We start from the raw sequence: 22058 nt of genomic DNA, 5'->3' as shown, positions 1-22058 counted from the left end.
CTCAATTGACAGAAACAGGCAGTGGATGAGTGGAAACAGCACCATGGTCCTCAGTCCCCACATGCAGGATGGGAATCACAGAAAATTGAACTCAAGTCATGACAAAGTGATGTTGGAGACCATTAGCATATACATGGAGTGATTAATTTAAGAGAACAATGAAGATTCATCACACAGTTGTGTGGATGTTAGATTCTAAACCTGTTCACTGTAAACTGTATAAGGGCTGGATCCTTCCAGGCTCTTCTGATGTCTGGCAGCAACTCTCCAAACCCATGTTTGCAATTTTCTCCTAGTTTCTGACTTGGAATCACTGAGGACTAAAGTGCCCTTTTCCCAAAGCCATGCAGGCTGATGTGGGACAATGTGATGCTTCCAGACCAACATCTAGAAATTTCCCCTGGGGTTGCCTTCAGAACTCAGAAGTGGGGTTATAATCTGCCCTAATCTTTAACATTTTTCATTTTGTTACTATGGAAATGTCCTTTAACAACCTGTTGCAAATATGCACACCCCAACTTTGGTGCACTGCACTCCCACCTCCTAAAATGAGACACAACTGCAAGTGCGTTGACCTCTTCTGAGGACTAATAGCCTGACTTATGACACAGAACGCATACGCAGAATACCAACGCAGGGCAGGTCCAACCCTATTTACACCACATCCCCCACTGCCTATGAACCTTAGGTCAGTGACCTCACCACCAGTTTCTCACCTTGCACAGGAAGTCTGGGCCACAGGGGACAGGGAGTGAGGCTCTGTGCTGAGAGAGGAAGGTCACGATGCTGTTCTGTGCTGTCCCTCAACTGCAGGATCCAAGATGGCCCCTGCGGGATGAGGGGAGGAGAGCAGGGTGACAGCGCCCTGGTGATTGGACACCTAAGACAAATATGAGAGGCTCCTGGTGATTGGGCATGTGAGCAAGACTACACTGAGAGCTGCTTGTTGATTGGACACAGGAGTGAGACCATGATGAGAGCTTCCTGGTGATTGGACACAGGAGTGAGACCATTCTGAGGGCCTTGGTGTTTGCCAAGAGGTGCTGTGGTTACGTTAGGGGGGTAAGGACATTAACAAATCGAGGCACCCAAGGCTCCCAGTGCAGAGACCGGGTTCCATTCCCCTACCATGCCAATGGCTCCTGACTACATAGTCAGCACAGTGGAGCCCCCAACATGCCCTCAGCGAGCCATGGATCCAGCCCTACTCCTTTCTCTAATTCCATAATTTTCACACCATACACCCTGCTCAGCAAAGGGAATCTTCCTTTCCATAGGTTGAGCCACCTGCACCTCTTTGCCCCTGTAGATAGGCAGCTGGCCTCCCATACAGCAAGGCCAGCTGCCTATCCTGCCCCCACCCTCCTCGACCCACCTATATTTATAGTGGGGGTCCAGACTCAGGCTTTCCTTTGCTGTTCCCAGAGCCCTCCTCTGTCTATGCAGCTCATCACCACTGCCTGGTTCCTGGGATCTGGCTGAAAGAGTCTGCTACCAGTCCTCACGCACACTGCTCCATGCTGCCTTCCAAGAATGTGTGCCAAGAAGTTTGGGCAGTGAGGATCAAGACCTCAGAAACTCCCACTGCCTCCTGTGAGCCCTGGCTATGAATATGTTCTTGGCCCCCAAGTGGTGTACCATTACCATAAAGTGACAAACTGGCCCCAGGGACCCTTCCACCCTAACATATCTTGTGACTCTGTAAGACACATGGAAGGTCAGGACACAGAGCAGGAAGAACAACCCAAACCGAGAAATGTGGGGCATCTCTACATAGACATGAGGAATTTGAGGCTGTTACCCAAACACAAATTCCCCCTCCAGCAGAGGGTCAGGTATAGGGATGCCTGTGAAGGTAGAGGTTGCTTTGATCCCTCTGTGGGGGGTTTACTCCCACATGTCAGTGATTCATGGCTGGATTCCAAGACCCAGTTGGTGCTTTCAGCCATCAAAGTGCAGTACACATATTGGGTCACTGTTCTCAGGTGCTGGTGGATCCATGGCATACAGGTTTGGGGCCAACTTCAGTCTGATGTCCTGGTAACATAGCACTTAGGGAGCCATTATCTTTTTGGGAATTTTCTCTTGAGTGAGTAAAGGCTGCCATGACTAAGGACAAGGGAAAGACCCTCATCTGGGAACCTGTCCTTCGAACGAAAGCCATAGATAAAGCTTTGAGAAATTTGGGTGGAAAACTCATGTTTACACAAATGCTTTTAATATAGGCAGGGACAGTGATAAATAACCCTCAAGAAAGAGTTTGAGCTAAATAATTCCCTCACATGTGTGTGGGGGGGTGGGGGTGGGGGGAAACCACAGCATGAAAAATCTGATTTTAATTTGGTGTACCTGAAAGATGATATTGAAAGACCTTGCCAGAGCACCATGTCTCCTTGGACATGCCGTACGTGAGGAGGGAGCTGGGAGCAAGGAGGGAGACCCAGGCCAGGGGAACAGAGGAATCATAGGCTGAGCTCTTCCAGCCTAAGGAGAGGTCCTCCAGACAGGCAGTGGGGGGAGGTGTCAGGGGCAGTTTAGATCTTTGAGCTTCAGAGTAGTTTGTCCACATTCAGGGCTTCCTGGAAGATTTTGCCTTCTAGGCCACATTTTCAAAGGAGACAGGTCACCACACATGCTGACCCCAGGAGGACATAGAAGGAAACCTGGGCTGGTGTGTGGGTCACCTCCTGGAGTGGAGCTAGCATGAGCTTCAGTATGTCTATCAGTTTTAATTAAATGCAAAAGAAGAGCATTTTGGTGTTTGTGATGCATACTTCAGGATCGTGGTCACCAAAGTTCCACACCACTCACTGCATTCCCTGGTGGTGGGTAAGGTCTCCATGGATCTTAGACAGTGGCATGAACTACAGGGTGCTGGCATACTGCACAACATGGTGATTCTAGTCAACATTTGTCACACACATTGACTCCTCTAGAACTCAAGACCAGATGCTGAGGTGGGTGCCATTCTGGTAGAAAGGAAAATGGAAGCAGAATGTCTGCACACAGATATTTTTGCAGAGAGCATTTCTGACCTAAGACCTCACAACCAGTTTGTGTTGACACTTGGGTCTGAGTTCTGGCCATTTAACCTCTTAGTTTGCAACAAGGCCATTCAAATTCCATTGGCTAAAGCAAGTCATACAGCCAAGCCCATTTGGAAAGAAATGTGAATGTGGTCCACGGGGAGAGCCATGACTGGGAAGAGAAGGTGAATAACATGGGGACAAATAATACAACTTACCTTACTCTGCTAGCCTATAATCCCCTAAACAGAATTACCTTATTTATTCTGTTTTGCAGTGGCAAGGAACATGCCTGGTATTTAGCAAATGAAGACAAGAAGATTGAAGGAAAGAACATGGCCCACTTTATTTGAAACATGTTTGTCGTTCTATGTCTTTTCATTTGGATCCAGAAAGATTTAGGTTTGAATGCAAGTACCCTTGTTTTTAGTGCATGATTTTTGGCAGTAACATCGATCATAGTTAAAATAAGAACAGACAGCATTTCTTGAGTGTTTAACATGAATTATAAACACTGCTACGTTTGAAGCAATCCAGGGACTGTGCCAGAGGGAAACCTAGCTGGGTGGCAGCAAAGACTTGCTGGGTGCTGGTGCCTGTGCCCAAGAGAGAAGTAATAGGTGATGAATCAACAAAAGCTACCTGTGTGGTGCTTCCCAAGACTTGCTGGGTGCTGGTGCCTGTGCCCAAGGGAGAAGTAATAGGTGATGAATCAACAAAAGCTACCTGTGTGGTGCTTCCCAAGACTTGCTGGCTTGGCTTTATATTTGGAAGTCAGCAAGGGCCATATGGGTACAACAGACTGAGGACAGTGAATGTCAAGAGATGTCTGGAAGCAGATATGTCAGGGAGGAGAGGGGTCCAGTTGAGCCTGGTGTCCTTTGACACAAAGGATACAGCCAGGTTGCCCCTGAAGTGGATTCCAGGGTGGCCATTGACCCTGGCAGACTTGAATTTTCCTGCATCTCTCCTGTGTGCATTCCCACTGGGGGCTGGAGGGACAGTAGGAGCAGGAGCAGCCCTACACCAGGCAGGGGGAAACCCTGGAGTTGCTCAGCCCCACACTTCAAGATGGGCACACACTCACCCCACAGTGCTCTATTGATGGTCTGGAGTGCTGCTTCCTCCTCATAGTCTCAGTCATCAGTGATGCCTGGAAACCCACCCAGGGTGTGGTGGCCATCTTGCCGGGTCCCCTTGTCCCCAGAAATCACAGTCTTCTCTGCTCATTGCAACCCCAAACATCTTTTGTTTGTATGGCCTGAAAGTGTCAGGTGCAGGGGAGGAGTTGCTCCAGCATTGTTTCTTTTCCAATATTACTTAGGTATTATCTTCGTCTGGTTCTTCTTCTGGGCCACCACTGAAGCTGTTGCTGGGGTTCGAGGGCACTCCTGCTTCACTTTCTGTTACATCTTCTGCGTCATCTGGAGCATCGTGGACATGGTTCAGCTTTTTTCTTTTGCAGCTTCAGGAAAACATCAGGTGCAGCTGCACGAGATCATGTGGCAGGATGTTTGGGGCAGATCTGACAACAGGTCTAGGGCTTATTTTGGAACATGCCTTTTGAAGTCTTGGGGTGGAAGTTTCCCTGTAGAACTCATGGCTGGCATGAAGGAAGAGACCCTTCCATGGTTGTCCCAGGGCTGAATGAAGGCTACAATCCAGTGTCATCAGGGCCCCATCCCTGATTGCCCTACATTTTTGACTGCTGAGTTCTTCTACTGATTTCCTGTCCTATTCACACTCTGAGAGCTCTCAACATGCTCTGCTCTGTTGTGGACCCTGTCACATTTGAGTGTCTAGGTATACATGGTGGTGATATGTGCTCCTGCTTCACATGGATGTGACTTTACACACTGACTGCAGGACATGAGTGTGTGGGTAACAGACAGTGTGGACTTCCCTGATCGACTTGACTACATATGAGGCAGCATCTACAGAACCTGAAACTCATACTGGGAAGTGGTACCTGAGGTGACCCCGCATCACTCATGGCATCATTGGAGATTCAGGGGACCCATGGACATTGGAATCTCCCAATCAGGTAGGAATCCTACAAGCCCCCTCCCCATTGAAACTGCATCTACTAAGTGCTCCCAGAAACGCACAGCTAGGCGAGTTGAGCTGTCCTGCTTGCATGAACCTCGGGAACTCTGTCATGTTCCCTAAGCTCCTGGATGTTTGAAGGGGGTGATCAAAAACTGCCCAATGTCTCATGCCCACTAGTGATGTTCTGGGGAAGCTCTTGGTTGACTTGAGCAGGTTGGGAGGACAGGGCTGCATCCTGCAGGGTGAGATGATGATCAACTCCTGGGGCTCTCTTCTCATAGAATACAGTGCATATGCCTCCTGGATTCCTCCCTCCAGGGTCCCTTACTGGCATCCACAGCACTCCTTCCAGGTTCAGCAGCTGCTGGTGGAATGACAGCCCAGCACTTCAGGGCCTTGTATAGACTGGATTAAGGTTCCTTGGGGAATGTGCTCAGGATATCCTTCAGTGCCTACAGGGATTATGGCATTATTCTTATCTCCTCTCTGTGGTCACAAGCCTGGGCAGCATCCCAGGTTTTGGATGGTTTTCCTGAATTGACATGTAAGCTATGCAGAGATGGAGAACACGTGCCCAGGTTTCCTTACCACATATGCATTTGCTCCTCTGGTGACTGCAAACCTGCTTCCCTTGCTTTTAATCCTAAATCTGGTGAAGGGGTGCTTCTTGGGAACTGAAAGGAAGAGCAGAATCCGGTATGACCAGGTCCATCTAGGGAGGAAGCACACAGAGACATCACCCAGGTAGATCCCCACTTCCTGAGGCAGCTCCAAAAATTTGGGCTCAGCCCTGCTGAGTCCCAGACCCACTCCCTCCTCGGCCATTTTCTCCAGACTTCATGCTTCAGCACCAGGGTGACACTAAGTGTCCAGAGGGACACTAAGAAAGGGACTGAGAGATTCTGCAGAGAGGTTGCATACAAGCTGCATATGCAAGGCATCAGTGCCTGTATGAGACCAGGTATATTAGCATGGGAATTATAAAAGAATTGAATGGGGAGGGCTCCAAAGAGCTGCTTATGGATGGCAGAAGAGAGTTTGTGCAAGACATGGAGGAGGAGATGAATTACAGGCACCACGTTGCTCCTTTCTTCTGAATCCTTGCCATCCTTGGAGTTGCCTTCCTTTGGACAGGGCATCAATGATGTTTGGGTGGCTGTTGAAAAGGGCAGTGGAGAGTTAGTGGAGGTGAGAACCTGTGATCCTCTGCTCTTGGAATGATGGATCCTGGCTAAAGGGTGATGGGTCTTCAGTTCTGAGTCCTCCGGACCTCAGGCCCTTGACCACTTCAGGGGAGGAGTGGGTCTCGTATCTAACACTCAATTGTACCATCTCAGGTTCTCTCCATGGCCAGGAATGAAGCCTGTGTCATCCCGCCCATCCTCCAGGTGGTCACTGTTCCTGTGCAGGACTTTGCTTTGTTCCCTCCTTGCCTCATATTCCATGTCCCCCTTCCTCCTCCCTTTCCAGATATATTCCATTTCCATTCTTCTGCAAACCTCTACAGTCATACTGTTCTCAAATACGAGGAAAGATAGATGATTTCCTGGTACTACTCAATCAATCCTTGATCTCTCCTGTTTGGGGAAGCACCTGTCATGTGTCTGTGTTGCCAGATACCAAAAGGGAGAGCACTGACAGTATGAACATATCCAGTGTCTGTTTTGTCACTGAGATGACCTTCCTTGGGACACACTTTAGCCAAAAACAACCTCAACATTTTCCTTAACCATTTCAGAGAATGAGTGGAAATGAGAGGACAGTAGTGAGTCAAATTCTCCAGAATCTCTATGTGAGACACTGGAAGTGTCCCACAGCAGAGCCACACAAACACACAGTAACTCCTAGGGATCTCACTAGTCCTCAAGGGAAACAATGGAGGGCTTGTTCCCTGGGCTGGACTAAGGAATGGTCACATAGAGGCCATGACCACGGTATATGGAGATAGGACTGGTGCTGTGAGGCAGAAAAATTGGGTTCAGAGAGGGATATTGACCCCATGGTCTTGCTTCCCAGAAGCTCTGTCCTATGCCTAGCTAGTGCCATGTGACAGGGCAACAGGGCTGTGACAGCAAGTATGGGAAGCAGGCCCAGCATGCCCTTCACACAGGCCTCTAGAACACATGCTGGAAATGGAGGGTCTCCAGGGAAGCTGCTCAGGGCTCTTTCTCAGGGAAGCACATTCATACATCAAATTCCACAGTTGTGGGAAGGCTGGAATGAGCTAAGGGACATGGAAGGATATGTAATGACCACAGAGGAAATCTTCTGGGATTTATCCAGCTCAGGGGGAGGTAATTTTGGTAGAGCAAACAGGACAGAAACGTAACGATTTGCTATAACTCCTGTAGGTTACCTCGGAGAGGGTTTACCTCTCATCTACCTCCTGGCTCAAGCTGGAACTGGTTCTCATATCTGGGAGAGGGGTATTTGGTTCTCAGTTCATGTGTATTGTAGGTCAATGACAAGAAAGACCCTAATCCCTCATGCACACTTCCTGAAAGGTGCTAACCAAACAGTCCAAGCTTTGACATTTTGCTGTGGCAAAGGGAGGGGAGTGATGATTTGATGGGAAAGATGATTTAAAATAGCAAAGTAAGAAACGTTTATTACAAACACAGCTCCCTCAATGCCCATGGACACAATTTCATTTATAGTATGTCCATCAACTAGGAGAAGAACACATCAGACTTCTACACCTATTTAGCTTTCCCTCTGGTTTCCTGGGCAGCTTCCTTGGTCTCTGGAGCAGCAGGTGCACCCCCACTGTTCCTGAAGACCTCTCCCACTGCTCCTAACTGAGTGCTGTTCCCTACCTGCAGAGTCTTCCTCTTCACTGCTGGAGTTCGCTATGCTCTCCAGACACAAACCTGTAAGAAGACAAATATGAGAAATCTTGTTCTTAGCAAGAGGGGTTTGCCCAGCAGTCCTACTCAAGTTGAGGTTTCCGAGGGTCATATAGCAACTGCCTGAACTTTCTGTTCCATTCTCAAATGTTCACTGGGCTCAGTGGAGGCAGAGCCCTTCAAGAAGACAGACATGGATCACACTTTCAAACTTTCCCATGAGACAAAGAAACTAACAAAATCACTTTCATACTATCATTTCTACATCTGCATTACACCTTGCCTCTCTAAATGTCACATCCAGAAATTCCAACTGTTATGGGACACTTGAAATGTTGCTAGTATGAGGGAGCAATCAGAGGTTTTATGTTATTTTATTATGATAGTGTAGGCCACTGAGTTAAAGATTGTGAAAAATTGGTTTTACACCTATTCCACACTAAATCATACAGCATGAAATCCAAAGATGAAGAAGACATAACATGTGTTCCCCTGCTTACTCCTCTGACATCAATTTCTGGCCAGATCTGATATTTGATGTGTAAGTAAGTAGTTCCTGGGCTCCTGCCAGGCACCAGTTGAGGCCTTGGGACACCAGAAGAGGAAAGTCAACAGCCACTTCCTAGAATAGTTATCACAGGTTCAATGAAACACCTATCAAAATCACAATGTCACTTTCCAGAAATCGAAAATCCTAAAAACATATGGAAGCACAAATTTGCCCACATAGTCAACAAATTCTTGTGAATGAAGAACAAGCTGGTGGCTCCATACTTGCGGAGAGGAAAACACATCAGAAAGATACAGAAAGCAAACACCATGGTACTGGGATCATTAAACAAGGGGATAGATGATAGACAAATATAGAGAGCCCCCACGTAATCTCTCACACTTAAGGCATACTCATCAATACTACACATGGGGCAAGGGTAGTCTCTTGAACAATCCACAGATTGAGAAGGAAACCTACAAAATACAAGAACATATTGCGAAGCCTTCTATCAGAAAAAGTGTTTATTTGCATAATGGGAAGAAAGGGCAACTAACCAATTTGAGAATGGGCAAAAGACTTGAATATTCATGGCTCCAAGGGAAAACAAAATCAATTGCCAACAGATTTAAGAAAAGATACTGACATAACTAATTATGAGGGAAATGCAACTGCAAGGAAAATGAGATATCACTTCATCTGTTAGCATGGCTAGGATCCAAACCAAAAACCAAAAAAACAAACACCAAATGCAGGTGTTGATAAGGATGGGGAAAATTTGAAACATTGTGGTTAATCATAAGGCAAAATGGAAGATATCACGGAAGACTGTCTTGAGTTTATTCAAATAATGGCAAATAGAACTCCCATCAAATCCAGTAATCATGCGTCTGAGTATACATCCAAAGGAAAGGAACTCATTATGTCGAACCTATACCTGTGATCCCATGTGCATCACAATATGTACACCATAGCCAGGATATGGATATTTTACTCCAGTGCCCATCAACACAGGAATTTCAAAGAAAAAGAGATATATTCATGGGATATGGCATTATTTAGCTTTTAGATGATGAGGACATCCTGTGATTTATGGGAAACAGGAATGTCATGGAAGACATTCATCTAAGTGAAACAAATCAGTCTCTGCAAAACAAATACTGACTGACTGCATTTACATGTGGAGTGGAAAATACTCAAGGTTTCCTGGTAGCAGAGTACAGATGGGCGATTTCCAAGAAATTGGGGAGGAGACAATGAGGTGTGGCTATTCGATGCGTGTGGAGAATTTGTCCTATTAGATGGAAGAGTCTGGAACATGGGGCACAACCCTTTGCATCAATTTAACAATAATGTGCTGTCTACTTGGAAATGTGTCACATTCCCTGTGTTTTTACCACCAAAATATAAGTAAAACAAAGTATAAATTTTAAAAAAGAGAATTCAGAAGAATTAATCATCTAGGAAGATGGAAGAACAGCATGGAAGTTTATTCTGTGTCTCGTGTCCATGAAATATAGCCAGACCAACACTAAACCATCCAACACACCTAGTAAACTGACTGGAGGATTAACACAACAGTCTGCACAACCTGAACCACAGAATTCAGCAGGTACACAGCACGGAGAAGTGAATTTGGGAAGCAAGAAGGTGCAGGAAGGGAGGTGCTTTTGTTAGCAGAGAGAGGACGGAGACTGAGGGGGGAGGGCAGAGAATATGGGAAAAGCACCCTTCCCCAAATGCAGCTGGAGAGAAAGTGGAAAATTGGAAACAGCCGCAGGGACTAAACTAAAAAGGGAGAAAGGAGAGGGTTTAAATTCCATTAAGACTGTAAACAAGGGGAGCACAGTCTGCAACTCCACAGCTCGATACCTGGCAGGGCTCTGGTGGGAAGGGCGAATCACCAGAAACAGAGTGGGGTCCAGGAGGTTCTTGGAAAAAAGCGGTTCCACTGCTGGAAGGACATTTGGTAGAGACTGTTGAAGTACCTGGTCCCAGCAGACCCCGGAGGGCAGCCACATTCACTGGTGCTGGGGCAAAGTCATTGGGGGTGAAGCCTGGTGCCAGATGTGTGTTGTGATTTTCCATAATCCCTGAAACGCCCCTGCCACACTATCTCGCAAACTTTTTCTGGGGCAGGCTGGCACCTGGCAGTAGTCTCAGGGCACTGGCAGCAGCAAGGTCCAGCAAGTGTTCCTGGGCGCAGCTGACATTTGGCCATTGCTCATTCGGCCACTGCTTGGTGAAACCCTCTGGCAGAGGGGCTGAACAGGTCAAAGCTGAAGTCCTTCAGAAGTAAGGGGCCAGCGGGGCGCCTGGGTGGCGCAGTCGGTTAAGCGTCCGACTTCAGCCAGGTCACGATCTCGCAGTCCGTGAGTTCGAGCCCTGCGTCGGGCTCTGGGCTGATGGCTCAGAGCCTGGAGCCTGTTTCAGATTCTGTGTCTCCCTCTCTCTCTGACCCTCCCCCGTTCATGCTCTGTCTCTCTCTGTCCCAAAAATAAATAAACGTTGGAAAAAAAAAATTAAAAAAAAAAAAAAGTAAGGGGCCAGGGAAAACAGCCACATCTGAGACAAAACTTGGGAGAGAGGTACTGCCTGGGGTTTGGTCATGGAGAGTGAAGAAGCGGGGAGTGAACAAAAGCTGAAGACAGAGGACATGTGCACGATTGATCAGAGAGATCATCATTTTCCCACACTAGAGACTGGGTAGATGGGTGACACCATTTTCACCGCATGCGCATACACACCTATGAGCACTGCAACAATCCACCCGAGTAGGATAGCAGCGCCATCTAGTGAATGGAGCTGTTACACTGAGCCCCGCACAACTGGGCCAACCTCACTCTTCAAGAACTCAAGTCTCACTGTGTACTTAGTTTATGCACTATAAAGCACTACATAGTCTGACTTCTAGGGGAAACCAAGTAATTTCATTCCTATTTCAATCTGTTAGCAGCTCCATCTATTCAATTTTCTTTCTTTTTTTTCCTTGTTTTTCTCTTTTACACTCTTCCTTTTCTTGAATACAGAAAGAGAAAAAAATCATTTTTATTTTCAATTTGTATTAAAAATATTTTTCTTTAATTTTTATCACTATATTTTTTACTTTTGTGTAAATTTGTCTACCTCTGTGTATCACCCTTTTAAATTTTCAATTTGCTTTTTTTCTCTTTTTCTTTTTTCTCTTTTTCTTTCTTTTCTTTTTCTTGAATGCAGAAAGAGAAACACTTCATTTTTTTTAAACTTTTTTTAATTTTAATTTTAATTTTAATTTTTTTTAATATATGAAATTTATTGTCAAATTGGTTTCCATACAATACCCAGTGCTCATCCCAAAAGGTGTCCTCCTCAATACCCATCACCCACCCTCCCCTCCCTCCCACCCCCCATCAACCCTCAGTTTGTTCTCAGTTTTTAAGAGTCTCTTATGCTTTGGCTCTCTCCTACTGTAACCTCTTTTTTTTTTTTCCTTCCCCTCCCCCATGGGTTCCTGTTAAGTTTCTCAGGATCCACATAAGAGTGAAACCATATGGTATCTGTCTTTCTCTGTATGGCTTATTTCACTTAGCATCACACTCTCCAGTTCCATCCACGTTGCTACAAAAGGCCATATTTCATTTTTTCTCATTGCCACATAGTATTCCATTGTGTATATAAACCACAATTTCTTTATCCATTCATCAGTTGATGGACATTTAGGCTCTTTCCATAATTTGGCTATTGTTGAGAGTGCTGCTATGAACATTGGGGTACAAGTGCCCCTATGCATCAGTACTCCTGTATCCCTTGGATAAATTCCTAGCAGTGCTATTGCTGGGTCATAGGGTAGGTCTATTTTTAATTTTCTGAGGAACCTCCACACTGTTGTCCAGAGTGGCTGCACCAATTTGCATTCCCACCAACAGTGCAAGAGGGTTCCCATTTCTCCACATCCTCTCCAGCATCTATAGTCTCCTGATTTGTTCATTTTGGCCACTCTGACTGGCGGAAACACTTCATTTTTACTTTCAATTTCTATTAAAATTTTTTTCTTTAATTTTTTCCTATATTTTTTGCTTTTACATAAATTTTTGAAATTCTCTTTACTTCCATCATTTTGCTTTAGTCTACTACAGTGTATCCACTTTTTCAAATTTTCAAACGATTTCCTTTTTCTTCTTCTTTCTTTTTTAAATCTTTTTTAAAATCTTTTTTCTTTTTTGTTTATTTTTCTTGACTACAGAAAAAGAAAATATTCAAATTTATTTTTAATTTTTATTAATTTTCTTTATTTTTTCTACTTTATTCTTTATATTTGTGTATATTTTTTCAAACTCTATTTTGCTCCCATCATCTCTTTTTAGTCTTCTTCAGTGTTCATTTTTTCAAATTCTTGAATGATTTCCCTTTTTCTCTCCCCACTTTTATTTTTCCTCTAATCTGTCAAACCACTTTCAACACCCAGACCGAAACACACCTAGAATCTAGCATCATTTATTCAATTTTTGTGTGTTTTAAATTTTTTACTTTTAATATTTTTTAATTTATTTTTTTATTTTAATTTTTTCTACCTCATTAATTCCTTTTCTCCCTTCAAAATGACAAAATGAAGGAATTCACCCCAAAAGAAAGAGCACAAAGAAACAACAGCCACGGATTTAACCAACATAGATAAAAGCAAGAAGTCTGAGCCAGAATTTAGAATCACGGTAATAAGAATACTAGCTGGAGTCAGAAAATAGATTAGAATCCCTTTCTTCAGGGATAAAAGAAGTAAAAAATAGCCAGAATGAAATAAAAAATGCTATAACTGAGCTGCAATCACAGATGGATGCAGCAGCGGCAAGGATGGATGAGGCAGAACAGAGAATTAGTGACACAGAGGACAAACTTATAGAGAATAACGAAGCAGAAAAAAAGAGAGAGATTAAGGGAAAAGAGCACAATTTAAGAATTAGAGAAATCAGTGACTCATTAAAAAGGAAGAACGTCAGAATCATAGGGGTGACAGAAGAAGAGAGAGAAATAGGGGTAGAAGGTTTATGTGAGTAAATCATAGCATAAAACTTTCCTAACTTGGAGAAAGACACAGATGTCAAAATCCAGGAAGCACAGAGGACCACGGTTACATTCAACAAAAACCGACCATCGACAAGGCATATCATAGTCAAATTCACAAAATAGTCAAGGAGAGAATCATGAAAGCAACAAAGGAAAAAAAAGTTCCTAACCTACAAGGGAAGACAAATCAGGTTTGCAGCAGACCTAACTACAGAAACGTGGCAGGCCAGAAAAGAGTGCCAGGATATATTCAGTGTTTTGAATCAGGAAAACATGCAGCCAAGAATGTTTTATCCAGCAAGACTGTCATTCAAAATAGAAGGAGAGATAAAAAAGTTTCCCAGGCAAACAAAAATTAAAGGAATTTGTGACCACTAAACCAGCCCTGCAAGAAACTTCAAGGGGCTTATTGAAAATAAGGGGATGGGGAACCATCTATCATGCTAATGGTCAACAAAAGAAAGCCAGAGTTGCCATACTTATATCAGACAATCTAGACTTCAAAATAAAGACTGTATCAAGAGATGCAGAAGGCCATTATATCAGAATCAAGGGGTCTATCCACCGAGAGGACCTAACAATTTTAAACATTTATGCGCCAAATGTGGCCGCACCCAAATATATAAATCAATTAATCAGAAACATAAAGAAACTCATCGATAGTAATACCTTAAAAGTAGGAGACTTCAACACCCCACTCACAGCAATGGACAGATCATCTAATCAAAAAATCAACAAGGAAACAATGACTTTGAATGACACACTGGACCAGATGGACTTAACAGATATTTTCAGAACATTTCATCCTAAAGCAGCAGAATATACATTCTTCTCCAGTGCACATGGAACGTTCTCCAGAATAGACCATATACTGGGACACAAATCATCCCTAAGTAAGCACAAAAAGATCAAGATCATACCATGCATATTTTCAGACCACAACACTATGAAACTCGAAATCAACCACAAGAAAAACTTTGGAAAGGTAACAAACACTTGGAGACTGAAGAACATCCTACTAAAGAATGAATGGGCTAACCAAGCAGTTAAAGAGGAAATTATTTTTTTGTTTGTTTGTTTGTTTTTTTTAAACTATTTTTATTTTTTTTATTTTTTTAAATTTATATATGAAATTTATTGTCAAATTGGTTTCCATACAACACCCAGTGCTCATCCCAAAAGGTGCCCTCCTCAATACCCATCACCCACCCTCTCCTCCCTCCCACCCCCCATCAACCCTTAGTTTGTTCTCAGTTCTCAACAGTCTCTTATGCTTTGGCTCTCTCCCACTCTAACCTCTTTTTTTTTTTTTCCTTCCCCTCCCCCATGGGTTCCTGTTAAGTTTCTCAGGATCCACATAAGAGTGAAACCATATGGTATCTGTCTTTCTCTGTATGGCTTATTTCACTTAGCATCACACTCTCCAGTTCCATCCACGTTGCTACAAAAGGCCATATTTCATTTTTTCTCATTGCCACATAGTATTCCATTGTGTATATAAACCACAATTTCTTTATCCTAAAAAGTATATGGAAGTCAATGAAAATGATAACACCACAACCCAATACCTCTGGGACACAGCAAAGGCAGTCATAAGAAGAAAGTATATAACAATTCAGGCCTTCCTAAAGAAGGAAGAAAGATCTCAGATACACAACCTAACCTTACCCCTTAAGGAGCTGGAAAAAGAACAGCAAATAAGACCCAAAACCAGCAGAAGACAGGAAATAATAAAGATTAGAGGAGAAATTAATGCTATTGAAACAAACAAACAAAAAAACCAGTAGAACAGATCAATGAAACCAGAAGCTGGTTCTTTGAAAGAATTAACAAAATTTATAAACCACTAGCCAGTTTGATCAATTAGAAAAAGGAAAGGACCCAAATAAATAAAATCAAGAATGAAAGAGGAAATATCACAACCAACACAACAGAAATAAAAACAATAATAAGAGAATATTATGAGAAATTATATGCCAATAAGATGGGCAATCTGGAAGAAATGGACAAATTCCTAGAAACATATACACTACCAAAACTGAAACAGGAAGAAATAGAAAATTTGAACAGAACCATAACCAGTTAGGAAATTGAATTAGTAATGAAAAATCTGCCAAAATGCAAGAGACCAGGGCCAGATGGCTTCCCAGGGGAATTCTACCAAATATTTAAGGAAGAGTTAACACCTCTTCTCTTGAAACTGTTCCAAAAAATAGAAATGGAAGGAAAACTTTCAAATTCTTTCTATGAAGCCAGCATACCTTGATTCCAAAACCAGAGACCCCACTAAAAAGGACACCTATAGACCAATTTCCCTGATGACATGGATGCAAAAATCCTCAACAAGATATTAGCCAACTGGATGCAACAATACATTTAAAAAAGTATTCACCATGACCAAGTGGGATTTATATCTGGGATGCAGGTCTGGTTCAATATCCACAAAACAATTAACGGGATTCATCACATCAATAAAAGAAAGGACAAGAACCATATGATCCTCTCAATAGATGCAGAGAAAGCATTTGATAAAATACAGCATCCTTTCTTGATAAAACCCTCAAGAAAGTAGGGATCGAAGGAGCATACCCCGAGATCATAAAAGCCATATATGAACAACCCAACGCTCATGTCATCCTCAATGGGGAAAATCTCAGAGCTTCCCGCCTAAGGTCAGAAACAAGACAGGGGTTTCCACTCTTGCCACTGTTATTCAACATAGTATTGGAAGTCTTAGCCTCTGCAATCAGACAACACACACAAAAAAATAAAAGGCATCCAAATTGGTCAGGAGGAGGTCAAACTTTCACTCTTCATAGATGACATGACACTCTATATGGAAAACCCGAAAGATTTCACCAAAAAACTGCTAGAACTGATTCATGAATTCAACAAAGTTGCAGGATATAAAATCAATGCACAGAAATAGGTTGTGTTCCTATACACCAACAATGAAGCAACAGAAAGAGAAATCAAGGAATCGACCCCATCTACAGTTGCACAAAAAAACATAAAATACCTAGGAATAAATCTCACCAAAGAGGTGGAAAATCTATACACTGAAAACTATAGAAAGTTTATGAAAGAAATTGACGAAGACACAAAAAAATGGAAAAATATTCTATGCTCCTGGATAGGAAGAACAAATATTGTTAAAAGGTCGATACTACCCAAAGCAATCTACATGTTCAATGCAATCCCTACAAAATAACACCAGCATTCTTCATGGAGTTAGAACCAATAATCCTACTATTTACATGGAAACAGAAAAGACCCCAAATAGCCAAAGCGATCTTGAAAAAGAAAACCAAAGCAGGAGGCATCACAATCCCGGACTTCAAGCTATACTACAAAGCTGTAATCATCAAGACAGTATGGTACTGGCACTGGAACAGACACTCAGATCAATGGAACAGAATAGAGAACCCAGAAATGGACCCACAAACATAACGCCAACTAATCTTGGACAAAGCAGGAAAGAATATCCAGTGGAATAAAGACAGTCTCTTCAGCAAGTGGTGCTGGGAAAACTGGACAGCGACATGCAGAAGAATGAACCCGGACCACTTTCTTATACCATACACAAAAATAAACTCAAAATGGATGAAAGACCTCAATGTAAGACAGGAAGCCATCAAAATCCTCGAGGAGAAAGCAGGCAAAAACCTCTTTGATCTTGCCCACAGCAACTTCTTACTCAACACATCTCCATAGGCAAGGGAAACAAAAGCAAAAATGAACTACTGTGAACTCATCAAAATAAAAAGCTTCTGCACAGCGACGGAAACAATCAGCAAAACTAAAAGGTAACCGACGGAATGGGAGAAAATATTTGCAACTGACATATCAGATAAGGGATTCGTTTCCAAAATCTACAAAGAAATTATCAAAATCAACACCCAAAAAAACCAAATAATCCAGTGAAGAAATGGGCAAAAGACATGAATAGACACTTCTCCAAGGAAGACATCCAGATGGCCAACTGACCCATGAAAAAACGCTCAACATCACTCATCATCAGGGAAATACAAATCAAAACCACCATGAGATACCACCTGACACCTGTCAGAATGGCTAACATTAACAACTCAGGCAACAGTAGATGTTGGCGAGGATGCAGAGAAAGAGGATCTCTTTTGCATTGTTGGTGGGAATGCAAGCTGGCGCAGCCACTCTGGAAAACAGTATGAGGTTCCTCACAAAACTAAAAATAGAAGTACCCTACAACCCAGCAATTTCACTCTAGGCATTTATCCACAGGATACAGGTGTGCTGTTTCGAAGGGACACATGCACCCCCATGTTTATACCAGCACTAATGAGCCCAAATGTCCACTGATGGATGAATGGATTAAGAAGATGTGGTATATATATATATATATATATATATATATATATATATATATATATATGGAGTATTACTCAGCAATCAAAAAGAATGAAATCTTGCCATTTGCAACTACATGGATGGAACTGGAGGGTATCATGCTAAGTGAAATCAGTCAGAGAAAGAGAAACATCATATGACTTCACTAATATGAGGACTTTAAGAGACAAAACAGACAAACATAAGGGAAACAAAAATAATATAAAAACAGGGAGGGGGACAAAACAGAAGAGCTCATAAATATGGAGAACAAACTGAGGGTTACTGGAGGGGTTGTGGGAGGGGGATGGGCTAAATGCGTAAGGGGCACTAAGGAATCTACTCCTGAAATCATTGTTGCACTATATGCTAACTAATTTGGATGTAAATTTTAAAAATTTAAAAATAAAATTAAAAAAATAAATAAAGTGAGTTACGGGGAGAAGGGTCATAGAGGTTGTTGGAGAGAAATGACAGGAATTCCATTTGACCAGGTGCTGAAGAAGATGTGTACACATGTCTCACACCAGCAAGGTGGCCCTATCCTTTCTCATCCTCATTCACCAAGGAGCCCAATAACGTGGTAATTGTGGGCAAGGTGGGCTCAGGTGATCTGGGTTCTCCTGATTTGACTCTTTGTAATGAACCCCATCAATCAAAATTATGCTCTGTAGATAAAATTTCTTGGACAACCTTGCTTCAACCACTCAGTTTCTGGAGTACACAATGACATTCATATATCCAGCAGTCTCCTTTTTATTTTTGTTTCTTTCTTGGAAACATACATATGGTAATAAAAAATTCTATCAAAATAGATACTTTTCACAAGATTTACCCTCTAAAGGAAACTCAAATTATAATTTGGCTCTGTTTATATTCATACTGTCTTAGAATAACTATCTTAAGTTCTTTACTTGTAAATCCCTTCTTCAGACTATATCGAGACCCTCTTGCCAATGGCAGATGGACACAAATGTGAGTGGCGATTGTCCAGTCACACTATTGAGATTCTCTTTCCCCACTTTGCAGTACACAATGTACCCTTCTGTGCTCTTTGGAAGACAGCCAAGTGCTTACACTGATGCTCAATCTCTGAAGAAGATTTCGTTTGTCTCTGAGTTCCACTTTTTGCCCAGTACACACAACTACAGCTAGGTTCTGGGGTGGGGGGTGATGATTTTCCATCTGAGAAAGACAGGCTCATTATCAACAACAGTACCTAAAGATAAATGTCAGATCCCATTCTAAACAGGTGGCAAAAGAAGGAATGACTTCTCCCCAGCTAGTCCTGTCATTTCCTGCTTTCTTCAATTCCTTATGGATCTCTGTGTGGCAGGTGACTGCACTGAAAGCCACCTGCAGAAGGAAGAGACCCTGCCCCAGCACACTGTGACTCGAGTGACGTTGGGAAGACTCATTGTGGAGCCTCAGGTGAAGAGTGTTGTCTGAGAAGAAACTGGCAAGAGTGATGTATCATGACCAATCATGCCACGAGACCTACCAGGAGGTGAGGTCCTATTGTCACTGCCTCTGTGACAGATATTGTATGAGGTGAGATTTCTTCTCCTGGTACATTTACATGTGTTGGGCATAGAATGAACACTTTTAAATTTTATTATTTGATGCACTTTTATATGCATAAACACTCTTGATGTAATAGTGACGGGATTTTTTATTGAGATAGTCAACGCCATTACTTTGGGAAGTATACTTCCATCTAGAAAAACACACCATACAGAAAATTCACTCATACAAGTGCACATGCACACACACAAGCACTGAGAGTTACAGCACATGGATACAGCACATGTAGACACACCTACCTCCCCGCACACAAACCTACACCACCTAATGGCACTATGGCTGCTTCCAGGGACACTATAGTGTGACCATAGGTCTTTTCCAGGAAAACCCCTGTGGACTGCCATGTGTCTTTTTCTTATTCCAGCAGAAGCTGGAATCAGGGTGGCTCTGCACAAGAAGCCTGCAAGAAAGCCCCACCTTTCTCATCTTCCAGATTTCTCCTTACCAAGTGAAGGTCTCCAGAATACATACCGCTTTCACATTCCAGAAGGGTGCACCCTTTTAAAAATCTTTCAGTGTTTATTTATTTATTCTTTTTTAATATGAAATTTGTTGTCAAATTGGTTTCCATACAACACCCAGTGCTCATCCCAAAAGGTGCCCTTCTTAATAACCATCACCCACCCTCTCCTCCCTCCCATGTTTATTTATGTTTGAGAGAGAGACACACAGAGTACAGTTGGGGAAGGGGAAGAGAGAGAGTGAGACACGGAATCCGAAGCAGGCTCCAAGCTCTAAGCTATCAGCACACACCCCTATGTGGGGCTCAACCTCACACACCATGAAATCATCACCTGAGCCCAGACTGGACACTTAAATGACTCAGCCACCCATGCACTCCCCAAGTCAGATTGGAAAAATGATATCCAAGAATGAAAATTGGCTGCTGGAGAAAAACTCACTATCCTGCAGACGGTACCTGATACTGCTATTTTGAAACACCCTTGTCATCATGTATCTGTTGGCAATAGACTCTCACTGGACATTCTCCCTATAAAGTAAGTTGTATTTACCAACAGGTGTGCACATTCTGAGTATTTTATACCTTAATTTAATTCAAGGAGAAATAAAGCAACGTTTACTCTTATACAAAGAAAGGCAAGCTTACTATGGGAAGTCCATGTGGTGTCTCTGTCTCCCATGTCACTGGAAACTTCATCCGTCAGGACATTGATGGAACCTAAGAAGATATGCACATAGTTTCAGGATGCCAGTGGGACTGCTCAGGAATTGTTCCAGGGGCTTTGCTTGTTGGGGTCAAAGGATACAAGTATATGGAGATGGGTAGTTCCTGAGTATCAACTGACCTGCTGCTGGGCCATCCTTGGTAGATAAATGAAGGTAGAGGAAAGGAGCAGGAAAAAAAAAATAGAAACAGGGCCTCTGAATTTTAGCTGCAGGGAATATCATTAATGTGAAATATTGCCAACACTGAGATGCATGCTATGTTTTGCTGATGAGTCCTATGACCCTAATGCCTGTTTGAAGTTCAGGAAATGATCCTGCATTGTGCACATTTTCAAGACAATGTGTTTGCCCTGACTGTGCAGGAGATATGCAACCAGGGAGGTGTGAACAATCCTCACTGCCAAAGTTTACTCTGGGTTCCTGTTTGCCACAGTCCTTTCAGTATACACTACAAGGTTTGAGTACGTCTTAAGGCTTATGATACTGTTATGAAATTGACTCGAAACCTTCCTGATTCTTCGCTGCCTAGACCCCACATCACAGATGCTGTTAAGTGTGAAAGATGTTTGGCCATTTATTTCTCCTTTATCTCCATCTCCAGAAAGGGAATATCAAACAAACTTTCAGGTGCAGCTGTTCTGAGGGAAGAATGTGCTGTTGTAGGCTGTTTATGCAGTGAGCCTGACTTATAGTCCTGGAAATTGGATACCTGCATTGTTGTGTGTAAGCACATATCTTCTGAATAAACACACACTCCACACACCCACATCACATCACATCACATCACATCACATCACATCACATTGAAACAACCCACGACCCTCATACACAAAAACCACACTACCTAAATGGCCTCTGTGCTGTCCATACCTGTAGAACATGGTTATATTGTTTTACCATACAATCAGTTTTTCTCACAAAACCCCATCCTCCACTCCCAGCAGGAACCCAGAAATCAGGATTCTCTCCAGACCAAAACAGATGAGAAAGCCTCACCCTCATAGTCAGCAAGAGTTGTTCTCAACAAGATTCCAATTCTAGAATATATACTGTGAACAGTTACTGTGGCCTCACCCTGGAATTACAGAAAAGGCAACACTATAAGGTTCACATCATCCTTTGCACAGGGTTTACATGTGGATTTTGTGCCCTTGGTGATGTTAGGAGCTAGTCAGGATGCAGATTTTGAGTCAGTGACTTCAAACAATCATATAAAGTCACCTATGAAAAGTCTCCCAATTTCTGGGTCACTTCTCACAAGTCACTTTAATTAGTGAATACAAAATGTGTTTCCACAGAGGAAGATTATCTCCCAACAAATGCTTATTACCATACAGTTTCCAACTGGTTTTGTCATTATTATTTTTTTTTCTCTTGGGAAATCATATCATTTGGTGAAAGAATCTCAGGAAAAACCCTCAGCAACAGGAAATTATATATATCCTCTCAGATGGACATGCACAGATGCTC

General features: G+C 42.8%; 1 protein-coding gene across 1 annotated transcript; it reads right to left on the bottom strand.

Moving 5' to 3' along the window:
- Nucleotides 1-927: 927 nt before the first annotated feature.
- Nucleotides 928-21659, bottom strand: LOC112856890 (uncharacterized). Its single transcript, XM_086716728.1, has 5 exons — nucleotides 21585-21659; nucleotides 20509-20580; nucleotides 7892-7945; nucleotides 5882-6231; nucleotides 928-984 (listed from the first exon to the last, which is right to left on the bottom strand). Exons 2-5 carry the CDS (start codon nucleotides 20540-20542, stop codon nucleotides 928-930), a joined length of 495 nt encoding a protein of 164 aa, XP_086572854.1. The 5' UTR covers nucleotides 20543-20580; nucleotides 21585-21659.
- Nucleotides 21660-22058: the final 399 nt, after the last annotated feature.

This window comes from Puma concolor, chromosome A1, assembly GCF_028749965.1.
Source record: "Puma concolor isolate L17-30 chromosome A1, mPumCon1.1.hap2, whole genome shotgun sequence".
Taxonomy (NCBI): Eukaryota; Metazoa; Chordata; class Mammalia; order Carnivora; family Felidae; genus Puma; species Puma concolor.
Note: the sequence above shows the minus strand (reverse complement) of the source record. Positions and strands in the feature narration are given on the sequence as shown.